Here is a 27,873-nt window from a genome sequence, read left to right as displayed (position 1 = left end):
TTAACTATATGAAATCCACACTTTGACACCTAAGATTCCGTAACGAGTAGATACTTCCGCAGGAGCATAATCGATTTTCTGGTTAAATACATTACGAGAGACTTTTCCATACTTTCCGCATTCAGTTCTCGCTATTTCTGCGCCTTTTAATCGACCGGAACAACATATACGGATCCCCTCAACCCCCTTTTTCATTACTAATTGAATATTCTTCATTATTTGACTAAAAATGGAACGAAATGATCTTCTTTTGTTCCTCAGTTGAAAAGAGATGTCTTGAGCAATCGGAGAAGCGCTTTGATAAACAGATTTGATTTTGACCGACTCAATTAAGGTATTAGTGTTTGTTCTATTAGACAACAAAGATCGCATTTTTTTGACTTTGTTTAAATAAGAGTTGTACCTGTACGGAATTTTGCTCTTTCTCAATATGATCTCTATCATCATCTCTATTCCCTTTATCAATTCTTCTATCCTACCTAGGTTTCTCAATTTCTCTATCAATTCCATTACCTTATCCTTACCCATGAGGTTCCAACATTTGATCCTTAATTTTTCTAGGAGTTGTTCCCGGGCATCCTCAAAAAAAAGGTTCTTATACACCCCAACCCCATCTCTTAGAAAGAAAAAGGTAGCACCGAAGAAAGGAAAGAGCGAGATCGTGGTTTTTGTTGTTCCCGCGAAGCGAAGATCATTCGCTTGGCGAATGAAGTGGGTCAACCTCTTTTTGGCTTCGGCCAAACACTTTTTCTCGCTGGTCGAGCTTTCTACAAAAAAAGCGATGCGAGAACGTATTCTCTTATCTAAGCTTCTTCCCTGTGCATTCGCTCTCCCCATCGTAGATGGTTCAGCCACGCCCGGTGCCACGAAATGATTGAGAACTACGACGGGGTCGAAATGAATTTGGTTCTTTGTATTCAATAAGTATTGCATGACCGAATAATTCAAGGAGGGGCGCACTGCAGGGAGGGTCCTTTTAAGTAGATGACTCGTCGGGTCGTCGGAGCGGGACTTCTTTGGGAAAAAGAACTTGAATAACTTCGTTTTTCGGAAGGAGTCGTCATTTTCTATCAGGGACGCTATGTCATTTACAACCCCGGCGTAGTTCGGATGCTTGAAGGCCCCGCTGACCCGAAGTGATTTAGAAAGATTCTTCTTTATCGATGGTGATCGGTCATGGTATCTATAGCCTTGCTTTTTTTTCGGCCAAATCCGGATTTCGTTTTGCTTCTTTCGGTCGTCGAGCCTGATCGACTCGACTCTTTTCCCTGCCCCCCGGCCTCTCACTTCGTTTCGTTCTTCTTCTGTATCGTCGCTTGAATGAAGACACCCGATCGGCCCGACTTTCCCGAATGTCGTCCACCACCGGCCCTTCTCCTTTCCGGGTCTGGTTTTTTTGCGTCGTTTCAGTCGTCGTGGTCGACGGGGAAGAAAGAAATGAATGAATGTTCTTTTAGGAAAATGTAGAATAATACACCTACCGAGACGAAAGCCAAAGGTTAGTCTCGTAGGTGGACGTATCGAACCGAAATAAGATCTCAGATTTACATCTTGATACACCGATTTACCATAATAATAAATAGAGTCAATGGTGACTCCGCCGTGGGAAGAGCCGCTTCTTTCTTGCTTGATAAGGGGGGCTTCCATTCACCAGCAAAGACTAAAAGTGCTCTCCGAACCGTGCTGGATAGTCACCCATCACACGGCTCTCAAACCCAACCCGTGGTGGATCCCGGGGGACAAAGTAAAAGCGCTTGATCCTTTGCCCCATACTTTGAGATGCTCCTCCCCGCCGATCAAGCAGCGACGCTGCTCGTGATAGGCTTAGCTTTAAGCTGCTATCGTTCGGTTCGGATAAGTCAAGTCCCTTCGGTCGGGTGGTCTTCTCTTATCTTCCCTAACGTTCAGAGTAGTTCTGGTTTGAGAAAGGAGCACCGGCCGAGCGCCCTGAATGAATAAGAAATGGACAGCAGAGAGAATCAATGATTCTTATTCAACCGAGTTGAAGCTAGCAACATGTTGATTACACACCGGAGGTTAGTCAGAACTGAGGGGCAATGCCCCCCTAACCTAAGTGGGCCTACCAGCGAAGCAACTGGTACTTGATTGGGGCGGGGGGCGGTTTGGTTTCGTGCAACGCCCTCGCAGCAGGAAGAGGCAGTTGTCATTTGAAAGGAAAGGCCCTTTGGGTTCCAAACCTGCGCACCCTGATTAAAAAGCCCTTTCTATCTTATTAGTCAAGCCTAAACGTCCTGCAATCAAACTCAAGCGCTAACGCGCCTTAGATTATATAATTAGAATAGCAACCTTTCGTCTTTATTGATATAAAACAAGCTTACTTACTAATAAAGCGGAAAGAAGCACCTTCTTTCTCAAAGTCAAGTTTCGTGCTTCTGACTTTAGAAAGATTGCAGCGTTAGCGAAACAACTTCTCCTTTTCTACGAATCTACAACTCTTTTCTCTTTACTGAGCGAGACTCCATCCATATCCCTTCCCTACTAGTACTAGTGGGATATTATTCCATTTCTATTCTATCATTTGTTTGACAGCTTAAACTAGGCTTCATTTTAGATAGGTTTTCGGTCTTAATCAAGATAGGTCAGGGGCGCGTCGGAACGGTCGGTGGCTGCTTAGTCTTATCCGAGAGTCTAATCTCTTTGTACTGCTTTTTGATCTTTGAAAAAAAAGAAAGAAGGGGGTCGATTTAGGCTCCTTCCCTTCCACTGCATAGCTGCGCTAGCTGGTACTACGAGCCCTCTGTCCCACACATCTATCCAGCTCGCGTGGTTCACCGGTTCCACCGAAAACTCTCATTTGTTGAAGCGGAGCATAGTGCGCTTTAGGCGCCGAGCGAGAAAGGTCTCTTCTTTCGTTTCGGTTTATTCACTGATCTGAAACTGAGTACTTGTTTTCTTATTGATTCCAGGGGCGGCGGCCTCTTTTTTGAAGTCTATCCGAACCGAATTAGCACTTCTCAGATCAGGCTAGCCCTCTCCAGCTGAGCTGGGCGTCGGGGCCCTGGATGCGCTAGCGATCGGCGCATAGGGGGGGGGGTGGTTGCCCGGCTTTCTCGGCCTGGTATCCTACACCTCGCGTTCATGATATCTACATTCAACTGTGCCCCGGAGACACGGTCGAAGCACGCCCGTCCAGTGTGCTTCTTTCACGACATGCTCTGGTTCCGGGTGTTTTCCAGTGGTCTTCTAGCGTTAGAAGAAGTCGTGTCCGCCCCGGCATCCGCAACGTCCTCCCACGCTTTTTTTGAATATAGGACAAACTGAAGGAAAAGACTGACCCATTCGGTGACTTTCGCGGTCGCCCTCACTGAACCAACTTGAATCTGAACTACGATTCAGATCAAGTCTTACCGAAATCGGATTTCCTTTGCGTGCCATATGCCCTTAGACTTTACTTATTTCCCTTAATTCTTCCCGGTCCACTATTTGTTCTCGAAAGTCTTCGTTTCCGTGTAGAAGCAAACCTCGCACAAGAATCCCACGAAGAATGGTCTGCCTAACCACCGGCTTTGTCCAGCTTTGCGCCTTGACCTTGATGACATTCAATATCATGTACCCATGTTCCTATACGTATATCGGCTAATGGTATGCAATTTCCTATTTGAGAATTTAGGTCAAGTATCTCGTATCTATAAGCAGGGGGCGTGGCCAAGAAGCAGCCAGCTGACTGCCCCCTTCCACTCGGCCTTTTTTCGCTGTGTGAATAAGGTCTTAGTATGGATGGTCATTCTGGGCGGGTCGCAATAAGTCGCTGGTCGAAGGTTTGGACCAATCGCAATTCATCACCATTTTGCCTGCTTCTAATTGATGACTGGCTATTATATAAGTGTTGACCTAAGCCCCTGGGCTGGGGTTCGGCTCCCGAACCGTACGTGAGCTGCCTCGTACGGCTCTTCCTAAGAACTTGAAGCCCCCTCTCTCTAAATCAAAATGAAAAAAAGAAATGAAGACAAAAAACACTTTTTCAAAAAGCCTTCGCCCTCCTATTTAACGGGGCTATTAGAGAAGCAGCTTCGTTCCTTGACTTCTTTGCTCAGTCAAGCTTCCTTGTTCCTTAGTGTAGTCTCGGTCCATAGTTTAAGACTCCGTTCCTTATAGCCTAGTCTATATCCACAGCTGACGGTGACTCCGTACCGACGCCTTTCCCTTTGTAGACGGCTAAGTGACTTCGTAACCTTAACGTACTTATTTTCGTACTTTCTTTCTGACTCTATCATAGGCCTTCGTCGGGCTTTCATCCCTTCGCCTATAGGCGAAGGCTTGGCTTCGCTATCGCTCATGACTTGGTATAGAGTCTGTGTAGTCGTCGGCCTTCACACCAGAAGGCCTATGATAGAGTGGTCGGCCTTTCGAATGCCTCCTTCCTGACTTTTCTGAGAAGCTTTTTACGACTATAAAGGACAGGGGGCTGTTCACCTTTGGAAACTTAGCTACACCGGTCACGACATGTTCTTTGTTGATATTGATTGAGGAGTTTAGCTGACTGAATCCATAAACCGTCAAAGTCACCGTCACTGGTACTTTTTTGACTCTATAGGTAGGTATAGGTATTGGTGGAGCTTGCGTAATGTAGTTGTAGTTAAGGTTGCATTGAAGTAGCGCTTTTTCTTTTTGAAGATCTACTGAAGTACCAAAGGCGAACGGGGCTCCCAGGCCGGGACGTCTGGCAGAATGCTTGGCCTCCTGCGCTGGAAGCGACACCCGAAGGGTGAGCTTCTGGCGGTTAGCTTCTCGAACTAGATAATAGGCATTAGGCATTCTGAGCTGGAAGGAGGCAAGCAAATGAAGGGAGGCATTACGGGCCGACTACAAGAAGCAAAGCTTCGTAGACTCGACAAGTCGCCGCTTATAGAATGCCGACTACTAAGTTCAGACTTTCCACTTTCTTTAATAAGGGAAGGGGAGAGGGAAGCGAAGCTTAGCGAGCTGGCCGACCACTACATAAGCCGCTGGCGGAGAAAGCTCGAAGAGCTTCCCTTCATTCGTTGCTAAGCCAAGGTCCCAGGTCTCCGAGTCAGCCCGCGCTTTTTCGAAGAATCCTGCACCCATGGGCATACGGCCTGGCAGGCCTTCCCTTTCCGCCGGAGCTTCATGGGCGTTGCCCCGTTCCCCAATCAGATGTTTGGATGTGAGCTATACTCCGCGAGGAGCCAAACGGGCGTATGGCCTTGCCTTGCCATTTGACCTCTCTTCCCGTGTGACTAGGAATGCTCAGTGACAACCTCTCAATTGTCACCGCCTGGCCTCTCTTGCTACCGCGGTAGCACCTAGTGTGGTCAGCACCAATCGTGTTCGGGCAACGAAGCTTACACTCATTCACATTGGTTCATCCTTCTATGCCCCGGGCCTTTTGCTCTCCTAACGTAAAAGGTGGCCGGCCATTCGTCAAGGCCCAGGAATCCGCTGGACATCTCAGCGGCGGGATTGGATACCCGCATCCGATCGAAGTTTCATTTTAGTGCCCCCTAACATAAAGGAGAGCTCTTTCTAGGTGGGTCGCTTCGCGCAAGACATTGCTTAGGACCAACGGGTCACACGACAGGTGCACGATCGACTTTGCACGCTCTATCCTTCGGCCTTTCGCCTATCGGCTTGGCAGGCAAGCTACCTTGATCCGTCTTCGGCTTCGATTCGTTATGCTCAGCAGCTCCAACAAGCCCTAAAGTCTCTTGCCGCCTAAAACTCTGCCAAGAAAGCGCTGCTTTACGTTTAATCCTATGTGCCCAGAGAATGCTATGCGTTCTCCACTTTCGGACCTCGCAAAGAGAGAACGTGTTTTTTCCTCTGACTTTCTCTTTCATTCGCGGAGCGAAGAAAGCGGGCTTTGCCCCAGCTACCGCTATCCTTGGGAAATCAAAAGAGCTAGCGAAGGAAAGGGATGCAGTCTCTCCCTTGGCCTTTGGAGAGGAGAAGGCAGAGAAGAAGACGTCCTTCGCGCAAGTTTTTTTGCTTCCTGCGCCCTTACTAGTAAAGGCGCTCTTCGACCAAAGAGGCATTCTGGTAGGAAGGCCGACCACTACATAAGCCGCCATCAGTCCAGGAGAGAAGCAAGCTACCTTTCTTTGATCCACCTTCCCGGGCAGGGAAGAGAACGAAAATAGGCCGCGGATGGTGGTCGTGGTAGATTCGAGGATCTTGCGCGGCGGAGCGAACTCCTCTATCGTCTTCAATTTCCTCTGGCGGCGTAGCTGCACCCCCTCGATCCATCGTACTGGAGCGATCCGAGAAGAACGATTAGGGTCATATTCTATCCTTTCTACAATGCCCATAGACGAAGTGCTTCGTTTCAGATCAATTCTTCGCTGCAATCGCTTCGATCCACCCCCTCGGTGAAAAACCGTAATACGCCCTGAGGAATTCCTACCAGCAGACTTTCCTGTACTCAAAGTGAATTGTCTAAGTGCTCTCCCCTCTTGGCTTTGTCTCATTGTCTATCTCGTAATCATTCGATTCCGTCCGAATTAGCTCCTACTCCTCCTCCTTCTCCTCCTTCATCGTCGTTGGTCCTTTTGACATAACATTCTCGGCCGCCTCCGGTCCGGTAGGAAAGAAAGCTGTAGCCAGTGACTACTTTCGCTATGGAGCGACGTGTACACCGCCACGTCGAGACTCTCTTTCGAAAGTGAGATCACCACCGGCTTTAAGAAGAGGGAAAGATCACTCCTAAATGCAGCCGTGATCTTATATATGATACCATCAGACGCGCCCCTGCCCCCCTCGCAGTCAAAACTCTCCTCTCCAGTGAGACCAGCCGAGCCAGAAGCCTCCTTTCCTTCAACTAATTAAAGCGATTCAGTCAGTAGGAAATCTCACTGAAGATTGGATTATATACAACCTCGTGAAAAAAACAACGCTAAATCTAAAGTCAAATAAAGTCAGGCGCGCTACGGCTTTTCAGCCTACACTTGCTGCGAGGTGAGGTTGGTTCAAAATCAATAGGAAAAGGCGGAATCAGAAGATTCCGTTGTGACTGGATGATTTTGTTCCGCACCGGGATTCGTTCTCCCGCTACTAATGGTAATGGACGAGACCAAGGTTTGGTTTTCAATCAAAGGAAGTTAACCTTCGGAAAAGCCAAGTGGCTACCCCTTTTAAAACACAGGATTCGACACAGACGTGGTATGCTCTCAATCTGATAGAAATTGATTGGACCGCCCCCCTTCCCCTCTTCCTTCTGGGTGAATAATGGGTAACTACTAGTGTAGTCAGTCAGTCTACGTGCTATACGTCTTTCACTATTCAAGTAAAGGTCTTCTTTCTTTGGAGCTCAGGGGCCTGTGATGTAGGGATTGTGTTTAGATGTCCGAATGACCTTTTGTTTGAGAGAGATTGAGCATATAACCAAGGTTCAAAGAAAGGGTGGGAAAGAACAATAGCGCTCAGAGGGAGAGAATTCTTTCTATTCCATTTCATTGCCCTCTTATCTTATTACATTACATTGTCAGTAGGTCAGTCAACTCATACAGAAAGAAGCGCCTTTGCGGAGAGACGCCCAGTAAGAAGGGCCTTTCCAGAATATGAATCGTCGGTTAGGTTTTATCCGAAAGATTGGAAGAACCTTTGACCCTATCCTTTGGGGTAGGTTAGCCCTACATATTATTAAGGATTCTTTCTTTGCCCAAGGGAAGGGTCCCGCTCTCATGCTCCCAAGGCATGTTGATGAACCATTCCATCTGTATATTATCTTTCTGCTTTGGGCGAGTCCTTCTGAGCCTTCCTTTCTTTTGAGGAATAGTCAAGATGGGCTGGAAGAGAAAGAAGGATCACAACGACCGGCGTCATTTCTTTTTCTTTCTGGTTAGGTTTCATCAGCCTGGTTAGAGGTTTGCCTGAGGGCTGCGTGCGCTTATAATCTTTCTACTCCCCGGCCTTGTCCCATGCATCAGGGGAAAGGGCTCGCCGATCTCCTTTAGGGATGGTCGACATTGCTTCTTTGCCCGGTTCGTACTGACTTTCGGAGCGAGCAAAAGCGTACTTTGGGGCAAAACCCTGGCTCTGCAGTGCGTTATTTGATTGGTGGGGCATCTTGGATCGGGGGCTTTAGTCTTTTTTTTCCGAGAGATCGTGTTCTTGCTACTGCCCGCCATAAGAACAGGGCGAAGTCACAGGTTCACCTCCAGAGGGCCGATTTTCCGACTCTATCTATACTCTTTGGACGGAAAGTTCCTTCCGCAGCTTGGCCTCACCTTACCTGGAGGAATTCCTTTGATCTTCGAGCCGATTCTCACGTTTAGGTTGGTCTTTCGTCTTTCGAATTTAAGTGTCGATTGGTTTGTGTGAGCCTTCGGTAGTTGCATCTGTATAATTTCCGGGCGTGACCCGGTGTACCTGCTTCCAAGCCTCCGCTATTTCCTTTACTAAGTTCCTTACCTTTGTCTTTGTATTACAATTCCAGTTCACTCAGCTCGTGTGTCATAGGGACAAAATCTTTTGCACCAAACTGCCTCCGGACCATGGGGAGGAGTCAGTTAGCCCACTACGCCATCAGAGACTGGATTAGAGCCTGGACCTCCACTTGCGGAAAGATCACTGCGTAATGGAGACTCGCTTTTGATTAACTAGCTTGGCTCGCATCCGACCATGGGACGCCCTTCAAGTCCAGATGAACTCTTTTCGGAGCATAGCCAACCAACTGTGAATCAGCCGCTATTCTATTAGGTTCTCGAAAGCGAGTGAAGTGCTTTGCTGCTTACTTTACCGGACAGGAAGACTAGCGAAGGAGTCATGGGCTTTCTTGGCTCAAGAGAAGATTCTCTCCCTGGTCGAATTCATTCCTATCTTCCCGGTGCGGTCTAGCTTTCTTCTAAAAGGCTAGAAAGACCGCAGGCAGTGGAGTAGGGCTTAGGTTACAGGGGCAGACATCCCGAGAGAGTGAAGTACGCATTCAGCTCATAGATCTTTCTTTTTAAGCCAATTTTCCCGGGTTTCCTCTTTCTGGCACAATTCCAATTCACGTCTTAGAGGGAAAGGGCAGTTGAGGACAAAAAGAGAAAATGAAACTAGTGACCCGCAAGGGAACTTTCGCTAGTAAATGACCCAGGCATGGGGCTTGGGTGGGACCTGGTGGATCAACGGCCTACCAGGGCAAGCTTACTAATCAATCCCCGTCTTTTTGGGGAACGAACGAAAGAAGAAAGAGTGGATGTTATTACGTAGTCTTGTCTTCAAGCTGAAAGCCAGGAACAAGAAGACCGAAAGGCAAGACCTCTTTAGTAGCACCAGACAAGGCATTCTGAAGCAAAGCCAGGAAAGGGAGCTTCCGTTAAGAGAAAACTGAAATCAAGGTCAGGCTTTCGGGTCCCGGGAAAGCTGCGAGTGAGGAAGTGCGCAAGGGAAAGGGAAGAGAGGGCTTCTATAGAGAGATATGAGCTGCTATTAGTTCACTTCAAACAGTATAGAGTATAGCGCCTAGTCTTGAAAGCAAGGGACAAAGAATCACCGGAACGAAAAGTCACCCTACCCGGAACGAAGGCTTAAGAGGCCATTTTAGGACTTGTTATCAGCATAGGGTCATAACCCGAAAGGGGTTTTGGTTAAAGAAAGTGCCCTTTTGTCCTGTCTTTCGCGACTGACTATGTTGGGAAGAAAGAGAGATGAGTCAAAGAAAGAATGACCAAAGAGCACGAAGACCGGGAAGTTTCCATAGCTTGGGCCAACGATCTGGTCCGACCGGTGGTATCGTATATAAGATCACGGCTTCCTTTAGTATTCTTAAACCTCTTTCTTAAAGGATGTTTTTGATAAAGTTCTTTGTCTTTCTCTTTCTTTGTCGAGATTGGGTTGGTCTTCCGCTATGCCCCTCCTCGCCTATAAGCCAGAACTCTTTTGGGAGCCAAGGAACTGTAGGGCTTAGCTTAGATAAGAGCAAGAGAGGGAAGAGATAGATTCAAAAAAGAAATAGATATATGAGACATAGAATCTCTCTAAAGAGCTACTACTGAGCACTCCCGGCACCATTAGACCGACATGATTGATGCTCTTTCATGTCCCCTCGGGTTCAAGCTAGAATAGCGTAAAGAAACTGTGCTTAAAAGCATGGCATTGAAGTAAATAGGGAATGAAGGTAATAGAATGTATGGATTCTTTCCCCTCTCTGCTTCATCCTTTTAGGAAAGAGGAGTCAAAAGATCTTTTTCGTTCTAGGAAAGAATTGATCAAAGAATAAGTGGTCTCACTAATATCTATGAATAAAAGAATGAGATTGAAATTGGATATCTCCTTTCTCAATGCCTGGAAGCTAGAAAGATTCTTCTTCTTTAAAGTGCATTCATGACCCCTTGTTAGGGTCAATCACTTTCTTTCTCCTTTACACCCGGAAAAGTCCTATCTACGAATTCCGGGTCAGATTCTCTATTCCTTACCTTTATGTACGCTTCGTAGATCGGATAATGTCAAAAATAGATTCTTAGCTTATCTTATTCAAAAGTCATTGATAGAAGGACGTATGTTATATATATACATACCGGATTCACAACCTTGACTTGCCCTCTCTTCTTCCTTATTCCGTCTAGCTCTTTCTAAAAGCCTTATTCACCTCCATCGCTTAGACCTATGCTTTTTTATCTTTCTTTATTGGAGATAGAGGTGCGCTTACTATTCTAGCTATGTCCGCCTTATCTTTTCTTATCTGAAATTCGATTTGCTTTTCTATATAAAAAAGAGAGTAGAGGCGGTACGGGGCGCACTCAAGTGATTTGATCCTTAGTAGGGCAGAGCAGAGCTCCCTATTCTATTTATTAGAGAGAAGACAAGACAGTTAAAGCAAGCAGTCGACTCATTAGCCCGCTTACTTGAACCACAGTCAGGGACTATAGTCAGTGCGGTAATAAAAGAAAGATTCAGACTGCTCTAAGGCTTACTAGTCCTTAGCAGAAAGAAAGAGACTATTCAAAATGAGGTTTTTTCTTTTATGTGAGTGCTGCTACCTTAATTCTTCCCTTTCTCCTTAAGTTAAGCAAGCGAGTGCGCAGGTCAGCTTCCTTCTTCAAAAGACTAGTTGGCATAGGACTCTAAGGTACGTTGAGCTACCCACTTCGATCCATTTTGAAGGCCTATTTCTTCTTTTTTTTATTTATTCGAAGCCAAAGGTGCCTTTCCCATCAGGCTTTTTGTAACCCCATTAGCGTCTGTGAGAGTGGCTTCCTACTTTCCCAAGAAGAAAGACTTTCATGCTACCCATATATTCCACCACCCGCCCTGGTAATTGCCTTTCGCCCAAAGCATCGGACATGGCTTCGTATCTACTTACTGAGAAAGGCAAGATCGAGGATTGAATCATCTCATCTGGCGCGCAGTCATCATATTCACGCCTTCTTTGAAAAGAATGAATAATTGGGATGAATTTCATATATCATACTTGACTTCTTAGTTCTTATAAATGATTGAAGAAAGGAAAGCCTCTTCTAGGCCAGCCCTTCATTTCATCTCTTTCCCCCTCTCCATACATCCCACATCTATCCTATCTCTGCTTCCGGCTCAATCGAATCTCTATAAAAATAGATAGATAATGAAAGTAGTCAATGTGGGCATCACAAAGGAAGGACGCTTTCCAAGGCGAATGGAAGCCGGTCCTACCAAAGAAAAGGCCATAGGGACGTCTGTGAAAGGACAAATGGAATAAGGGACAGCAGCGAGCTCCGCAATAAAAGCGAAGGCTAGTCTTTATAATAACTAGTATAGCCCATCTATTTCCGAATGATATCATTCACCAGACCCCCCTCCCGTAGGGGCTTTCATCATACGGGTGAGAATCGGTAGATAAAAAGATCTTGATACGAAAGACGGAGAACTACTTGGTCCAAGAGGAGGCCGGGATACGCTTTTTTTGTTATGCCTCAGGTTCTCAATCATCGAATTGGGCCCAGCATCCGTCTTTCTTCGAGATGGCAAAAAAAAACTCTTGATCTGGTTTAAAACAAGCCTTTCTATGCTATGGACGGACTTATAAATAAGCAAAAGGGGCAGACGCAAGAACCATTCCTATGTCCCCAGGATCAAGTATTGAATCCAAGAACCATAGATCAAATAGAAAGAGAAAGTTTACATCGATGCCTTCTCTCAGAACTGAACATATAAACTTTGCTACGCGGAGATGGGACGAGAGATGAAATGTCCTTAATGGATAGGGGTCCATACGGGATTTTGCATCACTCAAAAGAGAAGAATGAGAAAGAAAGTGTAGTAGGTCTCTTAGCTGCTTCGGAATCTTTCTCTGACAGTCTTAACCGATGTAAAAAAGTATCTGGAAAAAAGCTTTGATTGGATTGATTTACTTTTTGCCTACACAGGAAGTCCTGCCCTCAGATAGATAGTTAGTTCCCTTCCGGGGAAGGAAGTAGCTCGACTGTGTTGGAGCCCTTGAACCTGGGTCGAGTGAGTTCGAGGGGTGGAGGGAAGGAGCGGAAAGCCACGAGACCTACGGGCTTTAGTGCTCGGTAGACAGGTTACGGGTGGACGAAAGGGAAGCTCGACCAACGGGAGAGGCACGAAGTTGCTCCCCCGATTTGGTACGGGTTATTAGTAGTGAAGGGAAGAAAAGGAACGAGAGGAAAAAAATGGTAAGCTGCTTCGATAGGGTGTACGTTAGTGCAGCTCGACTGAAAGGAGAGGGTGGGACGTTAGTTCAGGTTCGAAAGGACCAGGATTGTCTTTCCAGGTCGATTGAAGAATCTTTCTTCCTCCTTTTTCAATGCAGCCCTTGACATATGACCAGCTCCTTCTATTTTGACTACAAGCTACTACATCAATAAAGTCTATCGCTTCCTATTCTGGAGTGGTATAAGTTAAGACATCGTTAGCTTTCTCAAAAATGATTAGTAACTTAATCATAAATGTGAAAAAGAGATGAGAGTGGAAATAGAAGGCTTCGTCTTGATTGTGTATATAAAGAAATCTTCCGCGCCGAGGAAAAGGGAAAGAGACTGATGCTACTACCGATAGCATGGAATGAGACTACTACTAGCGGGACCAAGGCAAGGTTGAAAGATAAAGATCACAGGCATGTGGTGAAGCATACCGAGATAAAGCAAGGAACTTCCCAAGCTTGAAGTGGGAATTGAAAGGAACGAGACAGCCCTCAAAAAAGGCGAAATCCACGAGAAGGCCTCTTTGACTAAAGCGCTTTCCCACCCTCCTAATGGTCTAAAGAGGGAGGAAGTCCTCGATCGGGGAAAGGTTTACGAATCAAGCAAAGGAAAGCATTGATAAAGATAAGCGTAAGCTCTAGGTCGATGTGGTGTAGACGAGCCACAGGAAACTCCTTCTTTGGTTGGAAAGGGCAGAGTGCATTTTTTGGGTGGGTCTAGGGCGAACGAAAGAGACGTGTGGCTGAGGGCGGGTGAGGCATTGTGTCATCGAAGGAAGACCTTTGAGTCTGGATCGTAATTGATCGAAAGATCTGCTCATCGAAACCTAGCCCAACCTACTTAAAGCGAAGGTCTTGACTTGGAAGGCTCGAAGAGAGCGCTAGTAGATCGAGCTCTAGGTGCATGGACTTGGCTAGTGAAGCACAAGCATTCATCTTTCCATAGATAGAAAAAGCCTAGACTAAAATGAGCGACCCCAGGGGCAAGGTTAGTCCCAAGGGTTTACTCTCTTCACTAGTCAACGAAGTCCATCTACGGATGTAGGCACATTCTTGCTTGATCATTTGCTCTCACTAGACCGCCCTAGAGGACGATCCCGCTTTGCCATAGGTCCGAAGGGCTCTCTCTTGTCTGCGATGCTTGGGCATGAATGGAGCTTGCTCGGTAGAAAGGAGAGTAACCTTTCGGGGAGTAGAGATCGAGCATAGAAAGACCAGTGGATAAATTCTTGACTTTCTTACAAGAAAGAAGTTAAAGGATAAAGCGGAAGAGAGGCTTCTCGCAAACAGCAACCATCCATAGCGAGAGAGATCCCTTGTCTTTGTCGCCTACCTCTCTATAGAATAGCACGATAGAAGCCCTAACCTATAGCAACTTCAATATCGAATCAAGTCTCCGCAGTCCATCCGTAGTGGAGGAATTCCGGTAAATTGATCCTAAAAGTATATGACCTTCCCCTCCCAAAAAGAGAGTTTGTTCTTCCTTTTCTAACAAGGATGATGAGCGACAATGACATTCATTCAATTACTAATAAAAAAGGTAAGCCCGCCGCTGATCCCGCTTGACTTTCGCCTACCGTGAAAGAAAGTCCCCTCACGATAGGCCCTCCTAGCTCCCGAATGTCTTTCTATCAATCGAGAGAGGTACAACCTTATTGTGAGTCTTATGGGTCGCGCAAGCGACGAAATTCTTGATCGGTGAAGTGGGCATAGAACTCCCTATAAAAAAAAGACTGGGTTCCGTTTTGTTCGAAATCGCGAATAAAGTGGCATAGTGTCCCTTCTCAAATCTTTCGTTGAAAGGTATGGCGCATCGAACTGACAGGTTCAACCGCTCCGTGGGCTTCGAAAAAGTTGTAAGCTTCCTTTCGAATATCTTTGTAAGGAGACAGATTCAAAATAGATTCTAGTCTTGGCTCGGATATCATTTTGGTAAAAAGCTTTTCTTGCAAGTTGTTCTTGAGTTCCATGATTTCTATTTCATGAAGTTCACGGCTTTTCGTTCCTCTCACATTCGTTCGAGCTGCTTCGCTCCTTCGCGGTAATGATTAATACTCACAGCACTTTCAAAATGATCTTCTTAAGGTAAGGGATGAGGGACTGGCTTGCAGAGTTGTCTTTATCCGACCGGGAGTTTACTATGCTCTTTCCCATGCACCTACTTCTCACATGCCCTGACCCGGGGAAAGAAAGACAAAATGAAATCCAATTTGGAAGCCTCGAAAAGTCTCTCTATCTGGCTTTGTTATTATTACATTGTCATCTGTAACCAGCCAGTAAGTAGAGATATGGAGAGAGGGGACAGCCTTGTCGCAGACCTTTGTTTGGTTCCTTTTATGAACCCCACTGGTCGTCCATGGATCATAGGTGCTATCCATATTTTATATAAATCCATTTTCGTACCCTACTCTGCAAACCCCATTTTCCTTAAGCATATAGAAACCTATAATTAACATTATGATATGCTGGTTTGGCGAGTTTAGTGATCATAGCTGGCTCACCTGATCTATCAGCTGAGTAGTAAGCCTCCTTGGGATAATCATCAATCTCTCTTCCTATCTAAATGAGATTAGGAGGGCGCCCTTTTTAAAGAGCCAGCGTGTCTTTCAATCTATTGGCAATTACCTTAGTCATTCTCTTATACAGTGTAGTCCCCATAGCAATGGTCCTCGGTCTAGTGAGGTTTTGCTTTTTTGGGAATCATTGCCAGGAAGAAGGATTGAATTGCACCTGGTTTGCTTCTGTTTGACTTCAATTACCATATGGAGATGGAGGTCGTCCTTAATTATGTTCCAGCACTGCCCCTGAATTAATCAACCAAGTAGAAGTTGAAGTTCAGTTGGAATCCATCTAATCTAGTAGCTTTTTACTATGAACACCCCCCCCCCTGTTTTTGATAGATAGCTTACTAGATTGAAGAATTTCTTTTGTGCCCCGGGGACTCTTTCAAATCTTTGATGGACTGCTGCTATATGCTGTTGGCTCGATAAGATGGATAAGTGTGAGAACAATTTCATAACTTCAATCCTTATCCCCTCATGCTGAACCAGAACCTGGCCTGTTGGGCATTTCAAATTAAATGATTCTGCCTTTCTTAATAGATGCGTGGAAAAAAGAAAAACCTTTTAACCACAACTGTCGAGATTGTAGGCGCAGCTACTCCCCTACCCTTATTGACTTAAAGCTGAGCTTCCAATCTTCTATACATACAATAGTCCTCTATGTGTTCTGCATGTGGTTCTCTCTCAATTGCTTGTTCCAATCTTCCTTTTCCATTCACGTATTTTCCGCTTGTTTTGTAATGAAATTTCCTTCGCTTTTGAATGAAATCAGCAGTCAGGGCCTTTAGTCGTTGTTGAATTGCTACTGCTACTAGTACTAGTCTTCGGTTAAAGCAGTAGGCAGGAGCTTTCAAATTCTTGGGAGTTTCATTCCTCAATCAAATTCATTGTATACATTCTGCATTCAGAAGCCATTGTTGATCCATCCTCAAAGGTATAGGGCTTATCCTTGGTTGTCATTAATATAGGTCTATGATCAGCCCTCCCAAGTAGTGGTAGAAATAGATTCCAGTAAGATAGATTCGTTCTCCATGAATCCTTCCCGGTCCTTAGTAGCCTTTCCAAAGTCAACCTAACCGCTTATGGAAAGGAGCTAAAACAGGCCTATAAGTTCGCCTTTCTAATAGAAGAAGAGTATATAATTAGATAGAAGTATATATAATTAGCCAGATCGTCTGAAGCATGAACAGAATCACCTTTGACATCTAGCTAGCGACTTCCTTTCTTTTTGAAAAGGGGGTCCTTTTCTTTCTCTGATAGGGCTCGCTTCTTCAGTACTGCTAACTATTATAGGAGGATGCCGTCTCCTCGGGACTACCAGTAGTTTCGGTTGTTGAATCTCGTGCAAGTGCCGGTTGTGGTTGTATTGGCTGCAAGCGGAACCTAGGCGTTTTAGGTCTGTGTTGACCATGCACTCTCGCGTCATGTAATGTCGTATGTATGATAGAGGTGGTGTGGTGATTGACCTCAATGCTAATGGTTATCCCCAAGGTTCAACGAATGAATGAAGCTATGATCGTACCCGGATAGAGATGATGGTCTTCCTCTGATGTCTCCAAGCCGGCCATAATAGAATAGATAGGCGAAGCAGCCAATAGCAGTCTGTTCTCGCCTATCGATAGATAGCAGGTTGTTTCCAAGCTCAAACCATTTGAAACTGAATTGCTACTTTTTTCTTGTTATTGATAGAGTGGTATTCTCCGCCCCTGTCAAATAAAGTAGAGGGAGAGAACTGGAAGAGAGAAGGAAAAAGAGCAAAGGATTGACAAGTCTAATGGGAGAAGAATGGCTGAGACCTTGACTGCCTTCGAGACAAAGATAACCCAAGCGGTCTAACCCCCGGGGCGGACCCCAACCGAAAGGCGCTAGACGGACTAACGGCAAGCGAGATAAAGAAAGCAGCTGGCCCTATGTGTAAAACCTTGCCGCGAGAGAGTCTTTCTCCAATGAGAATAAAGAGAGTTTTTGGGCAAGACAAGAAAGGAACTCGCCCTTTGATACCAAGGGATAAGAGCTGATTGCTGGCGATGACTTGGTGAAGGGAATCTATGAGAAAAGGTTCTCGAACCGGGTTCCGACCGACGCGGAGCCAACGAGTTCAGTCGAACAGCGTAACGAGTCTAAGGGCGGGATCAAGCTTCAAAGGAATGGACGGGCGTAGGCTTAATAGTGAACGCAGACCCCCCTGCTACTAGCTTATAGATAGTTGATCAATGACTTAAAAGACAGATGCCGAGAGAAACAGTTAGACTTCTTTATTGCGTTGCGAAGAGAGATCGAAGACGAAGATTTTCTGACGCAGTGCAGGCACTGGATGAAAAAGACAGAGAAGAGAACAAGCCACCTCCGGGGCATACCTCAAGGAGCACCAATCTCCCCCGGCAAACATCTATCCGCACGAAGCCGACCTCCGACCTATAAAAAGAAAAAGCAAAATGCAAGAAAGGAAAATGAAAAAGATGCTTTGGGAGTGTGAGATACGCGGACGGGGAGTACGCAGCCGAACAACCGCAGGGGCTTACAGCAGTGATAGCTGAACTAACCAGATGGGCCGCCCAAACCTGGAGCTGACATTTGAATCGGAAATCAACGTTGGATCCCGGCTATCCGAAAAAGGCAGACTGAAGCGGAGGATCACGAAATGCAAGACAACAAGGGGCAAACCAAGCGCTTTTTCGAAGGAAGAAGCGAATCAATCAGAATGGAGACAGGGAGGAGAGGCGAAAGAGAGATTTTCGAGCCTGCAAGCTGCAAGCAACAACGGCTGAAAAGCCGTTGCGCGCTAGCTTATAGTTTAGGGGTATAGTAGGGGTGCCCCTTTCTAAAACTGAAATTTCATATAAGGTCAGCTTTTTTTTGGAACCTTAGTTTTGGAGTTTTCCCCAACCTATACCTTACTAATATTACTAAGAAAATAGGGGCTTACGTTTTTCAGCCGCATCGCACTGCTGCATAAAACAATGGATCCGCTGGGCTGGATGAGCAACCTTCTATCTGGCCTCTGTACTAGTAGTGGAGTGGCTTGCTACTTTCAATCAGAAAAGCAAAATGGAGCAAGGCAAGGGAGAAAGAAGTTGTCCCCTCTTCTCTGGTAACCCGCCGCCGGTCATATAGAGCGCGTAGCCCGCCACCGCATATGTAGAAAAAAGAGGGAAGGAAGAACAACCGTTTGACTTTGGCACATGGGGTGGCGGGTTTGGCTAGGTAACATAATGGAAATGTATCGGACTGCAAATCCTGGAATGACGGTTCGACCCCGTCCTTGGCCTCGGGGAGTGGCGAGCAGCACGCAACTTAAATGAATCAAATGGCATAAGGGGGCTTTCCTTTGTTAGAAATCCACAGACAACATAAACGAACTTCCAAACCAAAGAAATGCAAGATGAGAAGGAGCTTTTTACGTTACGCTTCAATAGAATGAATTCAGTAAGGGTAGAATACGCCCCATGGTTGATCGAAGGTCCTATGCCACTGAAACTCAAATCTATCTGACCTTCAATCCATCTTTGTTCAGCCAGCTCATAACAAAATGGGAGACCAATCTCAGGGCTGACACAACCGAATTGGTTGAGGAAAAGGAAAGCCCAGCGACCAAGCACTCCCGCCCCCAAAAGCGGAGACCGAAGACCGCCAGGTTCTCGAGGACACGTCTGAAGAGGAGGCGGGCGCCCTCTAAGTTGACCACTTTACCCACTAATGGACTATGAGGGGGGAAGGCGAACGGGAACCAACCGAGAACCCGAACCGCTTGACTGGCTGACCCCTTCATACTCGATTCATTAGGGTCGGGGATGGATGGAACCAATCAGAAGTGCAAATCGCGCAAGCGAAGCCGGGAAACGGACCGCAGCGCAACGACTAGGACTCGTGTCGGAGGAGTTTTGAGCGTGAGCTACCACTCATGCAGCGGCAAGGACCCGCTACTCTCGAAGGGGCCACCAACCGCCCGAATCACTGTAGCAAACCCTCCCTTTACTCAATGGATAGCGCTTATCCTCTTTCAATCAAGAAAATGAGAAAAAAAAGAAAAGAAAGAGGTCTTTATTGAAGAGGCTTTGCACCTGAAATAGGACTAATGAAAATCCAGAAGAATGGGTCTGAGCTTTCAAAAAGATGAAGATGCAAAGGGTAAAGATCAAGTTTTTTGAACAACCAACCTGACATAAGGATTGACGCTCGCCCACTTAAAGCAGATGGAGATTCTCGGACGGGGAAAAGCGACACTCGACATCTATTAAACAATACCAAGAACAAAGCCATACCATGCCCCCGGGAGAAAGACGTGATGATTGCCATGAATGCTGCCCTCGAGGACGTGTACAAGAAGGTCTTTGCCGATTCCTATCAACATGGTGCACCTCTCAGTAGAGGGGCCGCCGTGGAGACTTTGACCGAATGAATAGGGATCAATTGATAGAGATTTTGATTGAGGAAGAGAATCCAGGATGAACGCTTTTTTCGTTCGCTATGTGCTGACTGGATGCGTACTCGCGTGATCGATCGATGGATGGGGGAATTGCGTGAATGACGAGACCGGCCTAACCTAAAGGAAAGGTTCTTCCCCCTCTTGATGGCGAATCTTGATTGACTGACACTAGGAACCGATTCGGAGAAAAAAGAAGCATGGCATGAGATATGCGGCGGACAAATTCTCGATAGTGAATTACTTGATTCGATTGATTCGATGGATGGAGGGAGGGCCCTCCAACTCAAGCACGAAATCAATGTTGAGTCCACAATCATCGAGAGGGGCACCACCAAGCGAGATCGAGACCAGCACCATGTATAGGTTGGGGAAAAGCCCCTTGTATAGGGTTCCAAACCTGCGCTTCTTCAAATATCCCATAAAGAAAGGTAGGGGCTTCAAAGCTTGACTAAGAAGCGAGCCCTATCAGAGAAAGAAGGGGGGGCGCGCTAGCTGCAATCTTTCTAAAGTGCTAGCGCCTATAGTAAGGGCTCTTTTCTTGAACAAAACTCAGAATATAGAGCTTTTTTTTTCAGTCCATCGATTCTATGATTGAATCTCAGAAGTGCTACTTAGTAGTAGAAACTCGGAGAGACAGACAGAGAGGGGACTCTATCATACCTGCTAACTCCTAGGATGAGAAGTGGGTCCCTTGTTTTTGGCAGGAAGAGTTCCTGCCTTTGTTGCCCCTCGGTAGAGTGAGTCTACTTAGCGAACTGGCAGGACGCGGAGATCGATTGATCAATATGAATCTCGAAAGTGGATGGTTGACCGCCGCCCCCTTGTCCTGGAGGCTCTCCGGCCGGGGAGGGGCTTGCTATCGAAACCTTTTCCCCCGGTCTATGTGAAAAAGAGTGACGAACCCATTTTAGTTCGATCATAGGTTGGCCCAAAGAACGAGAGTCGGCTTCCTTAAGTCCGTAGTTCCTCAGTAGCTCAGTGGTAGAGCGGTCGGCTGTTAACTGACTGGTCGTAGGTTCAAATCCTACTTGGGGAGAATTGTGAGTTCTCGCTTTTCTGACCTAGCGACCCCTGTCCTTCTCCTTAGTTTCTAAACTAGCGGAATCGTGGGACATCAAAAGTGGGAAGTTTCTTGTTGGTTTTTCTTCCTCACTCTCGTATAGGTGAACTTGGTTCGTTCAATTCTTAGGGAGAAGAAGGATCCACTGGGAATGAATGGGAAGACTGGAGTAGTCTCTCTTCATTAGCCGGAAGGAATTTGTCTCCACTAGCGTCATTCGAAAAACTAAAGAATCCGAACAAAGAAGAAAAGGCTGACTGTTTAGGTAGGATAGATGGATGTAGTCCAATGGCTAAAGCTCTGCCAGCTTCTTGTAGACTGAACTCTCTTCTCTTTAGGCTCCGAGTGGTTTTTGGGTGGGATGGTAGAATTCTTCTTCGCCACTAGTGGCAACGAAGTTCTTGGTAATTAACAAGGGGGAAGGAAGATCTCCACTCATTTCATTCATTCAGTGCCTGCAGTGAGGCGCGAGACACAACAAAGGGGGAAAGCTTGCTGACTTTAGCCCTCTTTTTGTAGACTAGGCTTGGTAAGTGTAAGCTATTTGAGTAGGCTCGAGAAGGGTAGGCTCGCAGCTTCGCCAGAAAGAAAAGCGACGAAGGGGGGGGGCTGGGTAAGGCCGACGACTACATGAGGGGGAAGCTGTCTACGAAGCTTTGCCCCTTGCTTTACAGAGATTGTTATGAATTGACTAAATGACGTCATTCTCCCGGAACGCTAGCTAAGCTAATAAAGAGTCTGAGTTCCCTTCAATCAAATCAATAAGCTTTTTGATTGATTCAGGGCGCCGCCCTCCTTCTTAGAACCCATTGAGGGGGGCCTCGGCCCGGGAAGGGGAGAGTGGCCGAGTGGTCAAAAGCGGCAGACTGTAAATCTGTTGAAGTTTTTCTACGTAGGTTCGAATCCTGCCTCTCCCACTTGTTTGTTGTAGACTTCAGAGAAGAGAAAGGGGGCATTCGTCAGCGTAGGAAGGCCCACCGAGCGAAGCTCTTTCTTTTTTTTGGCCGTGCCGTGAAGTGAAATTGTATCGTATGTTAGTTAGAGAGGTTGGCGAACTACTACGATCTATAGATTCCCCATCTATATCCAATCCCAACGAGAATAGAAGCGAGTCGCTTCCGGCTTGGCTTGTAGTCGTAGTCTTTTAGCTTATGTAATGGTCGGCCTTCCTACACGCACGCGCCCGCCTCCATGCCTCCTTGGTTCTGGACGAAGCCAAGCCGATACATACGATATACGATAGGCGAAGGAAAGACCCCCATTTAATAGCGCCTGGGGAACGCAAGTTTGATCGAGGATTGGAGAGGAGAGGTGGAAGAAAAGGCTCGGGATGGATTTAGGAGTCTTTGTGCGAGCCGTATGCGGTGAGAGTCGCACGTACGGTAACGAGGGGGGTTCGCGTCTATACGTGTAGTGTGGTGGTTGGGCCTACCCACCCTATTTGTTCCATGATCTATGGGTCTACTGGAGCTACCCACTTCGATCAATTAGCCAAGATTTTGACCGGATACGAAATCACTGGTGCTCGATCTAGTGGTCTTTTTATGGGGATTCTATCTATCGCTGTAGGATTCCTATTCAAGATCACTGCAGTTCCTTTTCGGGCGGCTGTAGGACGGACGGCCGCCTATAGGTGGTAGGGTAGGGTGGGTGGTACCGCTCAGATTGCGGCCAATCTTCCTAACCGCGCGCGGGCCGGGCTTAGAGCGCGTGAAACTCATCACTACCTCGTAAGGGCATTGAGACCATAGCATGTTACACGAAAGCCCCGCTTTCTCTGTAGTGTTGTCACACAGCTGCCCGCCTAGAAGAGCCACTCGCTCTGTAGTGTTGTCACACAAGATAAGCACGCCGCCCGCCTGCTGGCCGGGCGAATCGAAGTTCTCTTCCGGTCAACTGTCCACCCAGTAAAGTGCAAAAAACACAGTAGAATCACGCAACGCACGCTGCTGGTGTGCTTCCTGCCCGCGAGGAAAGAAAGAAGAGCGACAAGGTTTAGTTCAGATTTGACTCTTTGCAGCATGGGAGCGGATTACCCAAAAGAAATCCCTGGGAACAATGAAAAAAAAAGATATCTCGGTAACGAAAACTATAGGGGGCTGTATTGGCGAGATCCAACGGTGAACAGCTGCCCAAAGGAAAAACCGCCTGGAAGTCCGAGGACCTTTAGTACCGTACCCTACCCCCGAACCAGCAGCCTTAGCGCCAAGCAAGACCGCCCTTGTCCCTTTCCTTTCTCCATTCCGCCTCTTTCTTTGCTTTCTTTTCTTCCAATAGAGTCTAAGGCAAAGCAAAAGTGGTTCGTATGCCTACTTTACCTACTTGACGAAAGGGAACGCACTTTCTTTCGTTTCGGGGTTTATGGATTGGATTCAGTCAGCGTCACGACATAAGAAAAAGGAAGGAGTGAGGCTTTGGTTACCGGCGAACGCTTCCAAAGGCGACCCTCTCGAGTTTCCGGCTCTTTCCGTCATTGAAGTAGCCTTTCGTCGCCCTACCAAACGAAAGAAGTCACTATCAAAGAGCTCGCCCTACTGAAGTACCAAAGGTGCGCTCCGCCCGGCGTAGAAGAAAGAAATGGGTTTGCGCTTAAATGGAAGTGATGAGGTGGAAGTAGGGCTCCTATTGACTAAAGATTGGTTCTTCGGTTTCTTTTAGAATGAAAGTAGCTATGAAGCCCCTACTACTGACTTTGTTTGATTCAAAAGGCGAACAGCCCCCCAACTAGTCGTATGGGGTGGGGTTCTTGTGGTAAGCTGCCTTGGATATGAGAAATTCCTAAAAGAAAGGCAAAGTCCGGTATTAGACGAAGATCTTCCTATCAATAGATAGGAATTAGTGTTCGATATAGGGGATAGGATCCATCTGCTCTTTCTCTCTCCATTTTTTTTAGAGAGAGAAGATATAACGAAAAAAATCTAAATCGGAAGATGATAAACATAGACAGATAAAGGGATGTCTATTCTATTCTTCTATTTTTTTTATAGAAAAGAAAAAGCATCTATCTTTTGTTTATTTCTCATTGATTCTATCTATGAATCAAGTCGAAAGACTTCGTTTTTGGGTTCCCCGAAGCCCCGAATGGATTGGATCGTTTCCGCCAACGAAATGAACGCTCCGCCCGTTCCGAATGCTTCTCCGATCCGGAAGTTCTCGCGAAGAGAATAATATGCCTCCCTCTGTCTTTTCTCGCTTTGCTAATCTTCCCCTCTAACGCGGGCCGGGCGGCTAGGGCGCGGGAGGAAGAAACCGGCGATAAGACGCTCTTCTCTTAGGTCCTTCTTTTTTCAGTGCAACATAGGAAAGCGCCCTCTTTTTGTCATCTCTGCAGCTTTCCAGATTTTGTATTGAACGCATGGCGTAGCTAGGACCTTCAAATCATGTTTGAGCCTATGTTCAAACCAAACCCATCCCCCTATTTGAATAAGGCTGGAAAGAATGCCCGCCAAGTTCAGATAAGGGATGCTTCCCCCAACCATTAAAGGAAAGGCTCGACGAAGGGAGGGAGATGCGGCGGGGGAAGGAAAACGCTTTCGGAGATCGAGAGATTTGCTTTCTTTTTCATCGAAAACGAAGAAGGCCGAGGATGGCCTACGGTGCGTCTTATCTGAAGGGAGCACGCTTTTGGTGGTATGATTGCCGGAGCCTCTCCTCGTTCCGCCCGCTGGCCTATTGGGATAGCAGCCTTCGGGCTTTGCCTTTATAATAAGAAATTCCGGCTCGGCCCGGGAAAGCGCTGGCAACAACAGAAAGGAAGGGGTCCATGTAGCTGCTGCGCCCGCCCCTCTTCTTAGTCAATGGGGCAGCAGGTTCGGCATCTACTAGAAAAGAGAGAATCCACTTCAGAGAACCACACCTCTGCTAGGCAGCGTGTGGAATGGCCGAGAGCGGACCTTTTTGGATATATAATCCAAGTCGAGAGTGGAGTTACGGGAACAGCCGTCTGATGGAAAAGTACTTTCACGTTCGGTTCAGAGAGCACTTTTTTCGTTGAGAATTCCTCGTTCCCTTTCGTGTGAATTCCCCAGCGGCGAATTCGAAACTTGTGGGGCCCTATCTATTCCATCTCTCGAGCCCCGAAGAAAACCCCCCCCCTTCGGACTCCATATCTCTTTTGACTCTATATATGTGGGCACCTGATATCTATGAGGGTTCACCCACCCCGGTTACAGCATTCCTTTCTATTGCGCCTAAAATTTCGATTTCTGCTAATATTTTACGTGTTTCTATTTATGGTTCCTATGGAGCTACATTGCAACAAATCTTCTTTTTCTGCAGCATTGCTTCTATGATCTTAGGAGCACTGGCCGCCATGGCCCAAACGAAAGTCAAAAGACCTCTAGCTCATAGTTCAATTGGACATGTAGGTTATATTTGTACTGGTTTCTCATGTGGAACCATAGAAGGAATTCAATCACTACTAATTGGTATCTTTATTTATGCATTAATGACGATAGATGCATTCGCCATAGTTTCAGCATTACGGCAAACCCGTGTCAAATATATAGCGGATTTGGGCGCTCTAGCCAAAACGAATCCTATTTCGGCTATTACCTTCTCCATTACTATGTTCTCATACGCAGGAATACCCCCGTTAGCCGGCTTTTGTAGCAAATTCTATTTGTTCTTCGCCGCTTTGGGTTGTGGGGCTTACTTCCTAGCCCCAGTGGGAGTAGTGACTAGCGTTATAGGTCGTTGGGCGGCCGGAAGGTTGCCACGAGTAAGTCAGTTTGGAGGACCGAAGGCAGTTCTCCGTGCACCGGACACGTAGCTTACCGAATCAGTTGCGACACGGATGGGAATGCATGCTACGAAAGATAGGGTCGAGTCTGATACATCAACCGTCTACTCAATATCCTTATACGAGTCCACAATCACTACACGAGATGAACCTTGGTTTGGTGAATTGAAGTTGGCCTTAGGTGTAATAGGACTCCCAGTTACTGCGCGCGATCGTATACTGAGGTGCTCTCCGCCGGTTGTTGGAACGACGCGAGCCGGGCCGGGCCTCGATTCATAAAGATGAAGGGCCAAAAAGTAGAAATTTGGGGGTCAAAAATTCCCCATCTCATTGGGGGCGGAAAACGAATCGACATCTCGATGTGATACAGCCTTTTCTTTTTTAGTTGGGAAAGAACGGCGAAGTCCATCCGAACCGTCCAATGAAGAATAAGAGGAGAGCAAAGCGCCAATGGCGCGCGAAGCGCATGCGGAGCAGGCACGGAGAAAAAGAAGTGTGGAGGAGAAGCAGCCGAGCTCATTCCCTTCGCTTCCTGGGCCCAAAGCAGTGCAGTCTTTCCTGGCCAAATCAAGGATTTGGGGCTTCTTGCTACGCTACTTAACTATAGAAATCCATTTTTGATAGTAATATATATAAATAGAAAGATAGATCCATCCATCTATCCTATCCGATTTCGATTTTGATATCTAAAAAAGAATCGATTTCATTCAACGTTTGATTCAAAGAACTGCGCTTAGCCCCCCCGAAAATGAAACGGCTCTGCTGCAATGGATGGCAGAGGGTCCGTAGTACCCAAAGCACTGGAGTGATCCAGTAGCCGGGAAGGGGCCTAGAAGTGCCTACTACTACACCACACTACACTTGGCTCTACACATTTACTGAGCTAACCCCTGTCCAGTGCCTGGCAGAGCTAAGGGGGCTTCAATCCTTATTCCTTATCCCCATCTTCGCCCAGGCTAACGGGGCCTTACTTATTCAGGGGGGAGCCTCGAGAAGCACTGTTGAGAGGAAGATCCTTGGCCCCTCTTCATTCTCTACAGGGTTTCAAACCTTTCTTCAACATAGGTGACAACGAGCGGGGCAGAGATGGAAGAGATCGAAGACGGGAATAAGAAGCAAGCTTGCCTTTCTTTTTGATCATTTTGATAGAGGGGGATGGATAAAATGGACAAAACAGACTCGCATTTCCCAGTCGAAAAGATGGGTTCCTTTTTCGTCTCGCATTTCTCATCGAACAAATACAGAAAAAGAAGAATATTGAAAACGTTCCTAACCCAACCCCTTCCTTCGTAGAGCTGTGTATTATAAGTGATCCGAACCTGCCCGGAGCGAGCCTCCCATAGAGGCAAGTGAAGTTGGTGAGCCGTATGATGGGCAACTATCTCCTGCGGTTCGGAGAGGACTCAGCTGTTAGTTAGTATCCCCTTGGTTTCGGGGTGGACCCTTTCACTCTATTTTATTATATACGCTTAGCGAAAAGAATGTTTTTTGATACACCTAGGACATGGATTCTATATGAACCAATGGATCGTAACAAGTCGTTACTACTAGCAATGACTTCCTCTTTCATTACTTCATCCTTTCTATATCCCTCTCCTTTGTTCTCAGTTACTCATCAAATGGCACTCAGTTCATATCTTTAAGTTCGATCATTGAGAAAAAATGGTCTGATTCTAATAATGGAAAAGGTGGGGCTTTAGCCTTTTCTACTATCAGAATCGGAATGTAGCCTTGAAGGGCGAGGCCACCCCTCTCGGGGTGGGGAAGGGAGAGTGGGTATGCGGGCTCCCTCACTTTCCAGAAAAAGGAATAGGGCATATCATCAGAGTTCGAGTACCAGCTCCAGCAGTTCCAGCTTCTACTCTTCCTCCCGTTGCTGCTTGCTTGCCCGAACGAACCTCCTACTCGTATTAATGATCGAAAGCCAAGCCGGATACGAGTATTAGTATGAATAGGCAAGCCCGCTCGCCACAAGCAAGCCCTTCCCCATCGAGTCGAGTAGCCTTGAATAGCTCTCTTCTCCCTCTTTCCTTTCCTAAGAGCAATTGGTAAATCCAGAAAAAAGGGGCTTTCTTTTCCTTACGCTTAGTCATCCTATTCCAATTTAGCTAGGCGACTTAAACAGGACAAGTTTGAATATGATATGGACAAAAAAGAAAAAAGAAATGAGCGAGAACCTCCAATTGCTTAGGGGTCTTTGTCCCGCTAAGAATCGTGGTGGACGAACTCTTTTTTTTTTGAAAGTCTTTCTCCACAACTTGAACCTAAGAGGAAATTAGACTATTTGGACAGAATCCTAAATTGTCCCTTTCAAGTCTATTCTTCCTAAGCTTGCTTTAGTTGCAGCAAGATGATCAATCCGAGAGTGCTGGAGAGAAGCTGTAAAAACCTCTATGATTGGGTCACCGAGCAAGCAGACGATCCTTCATTAACCATTACAATGACCCCATTCGACCTTTCGTTCACCCCATCCATATTTCGGAG

At 46.5% G+C, this 27,873-nt stretch overlaps 3 protein-coding genes and 3 non-coding genes, besides 1 other annotated feature.

Annotated features, from left to right (window-relative positions):
- On the bottom strand, nucleotides 1-3,396 carry rps3 (ribosomal protein S3). One transcript has 2 exons: nucleotides 3,323-3,396; nucleotides 1-1,579 (listed from the first exon to the last, which is right to left on the bottom strand). Exons 1-2 carry the CDS (start codon nucleotides 3,394-3,396, stop codon nucleotides 1-3), a joined length of 1,653 nt encoding a protein of 550 aa, YP_002608205.2.
- Nucleotides 3,327-3,482: a direct repeat.
- A 247-nt stretch (nucleotides 3,483-3,729) lies between these two features.
- rpl2 (ribosomal protein L2) lies at nucleotides 3,730-6,446 on the bottom strand. One transcript has 2 exons: nucleotides 5,557-6,446; nucleotides 3,730-3,847 (listed from the first exon to the last, which is right to left on the bottom strand). Exons 1-2 carry the CDS (start codon nucleotides 6,444-6,446, stop codon nucleotides 3,730-3,732), a joined length of 1,008 nt encoding a protein of 335 aa, YP_002608204.1.
- An 11,914-nt stretch (nucleotides 6,447-18,360) lies between these two features.
- Nucleotides 18,361-18,431, top strand: trnC(GCA). Its single transcript has one exon. It is a non-coding gene; the product is annotated as a tRNA-Cys (tRNA).
- A 2,121-nt stretch (nucleotides 18,432-20,552) lies between these two features.
- On the top strand, nucleotides 20,553-20,624 carry trnN(GUU)-cp. The gene has a single exon. It is a non-coding gene; the product is annotated as a tRNA-Asn (tRNA).
- Nucleotides 20,625-21,482: 858 nt separating this feature from the next.
- trnY(GUA) lies at nucleotides 21,483-21,565 on the top strand. The gene has a single exon. It is a non-coding gene; the product is annotated as a tRNA-Tyr (tRNA).
- Nucleotides 21,566-22,089: 524 nt separating this feature from the next.
- nad2 (NADH dehydrogenase subunit 2) lies at nucleotides 22,090-27,032 on the top strand (one part of a trans-spliced gene, as the record gives it). Coding sequence (YP_002608182.2) covers nucleotides 22,090-22,250; nucleotides 24,773-25,345; nucleotides 26,845-27,032 — 922 coding nt within the window.
- Nucleotides 27,033-27,873: the final 841 nt, after the last annotated feature.

This window comes from Carica papaya, mitochondrion (genome assembly GCF_054855325.1).
Source record: "Carica papaya mitochondrion, complete genome".
Lineage (NCBI taxonomy): Eukaryota > Viridiplantae > Streptophyta > Magnoliopsida > Brassicales > Caricaceae > Carica > Carica papaya.
This window is presented reverse-complemented; position numbering and strand designations above follow the sequence as displayed.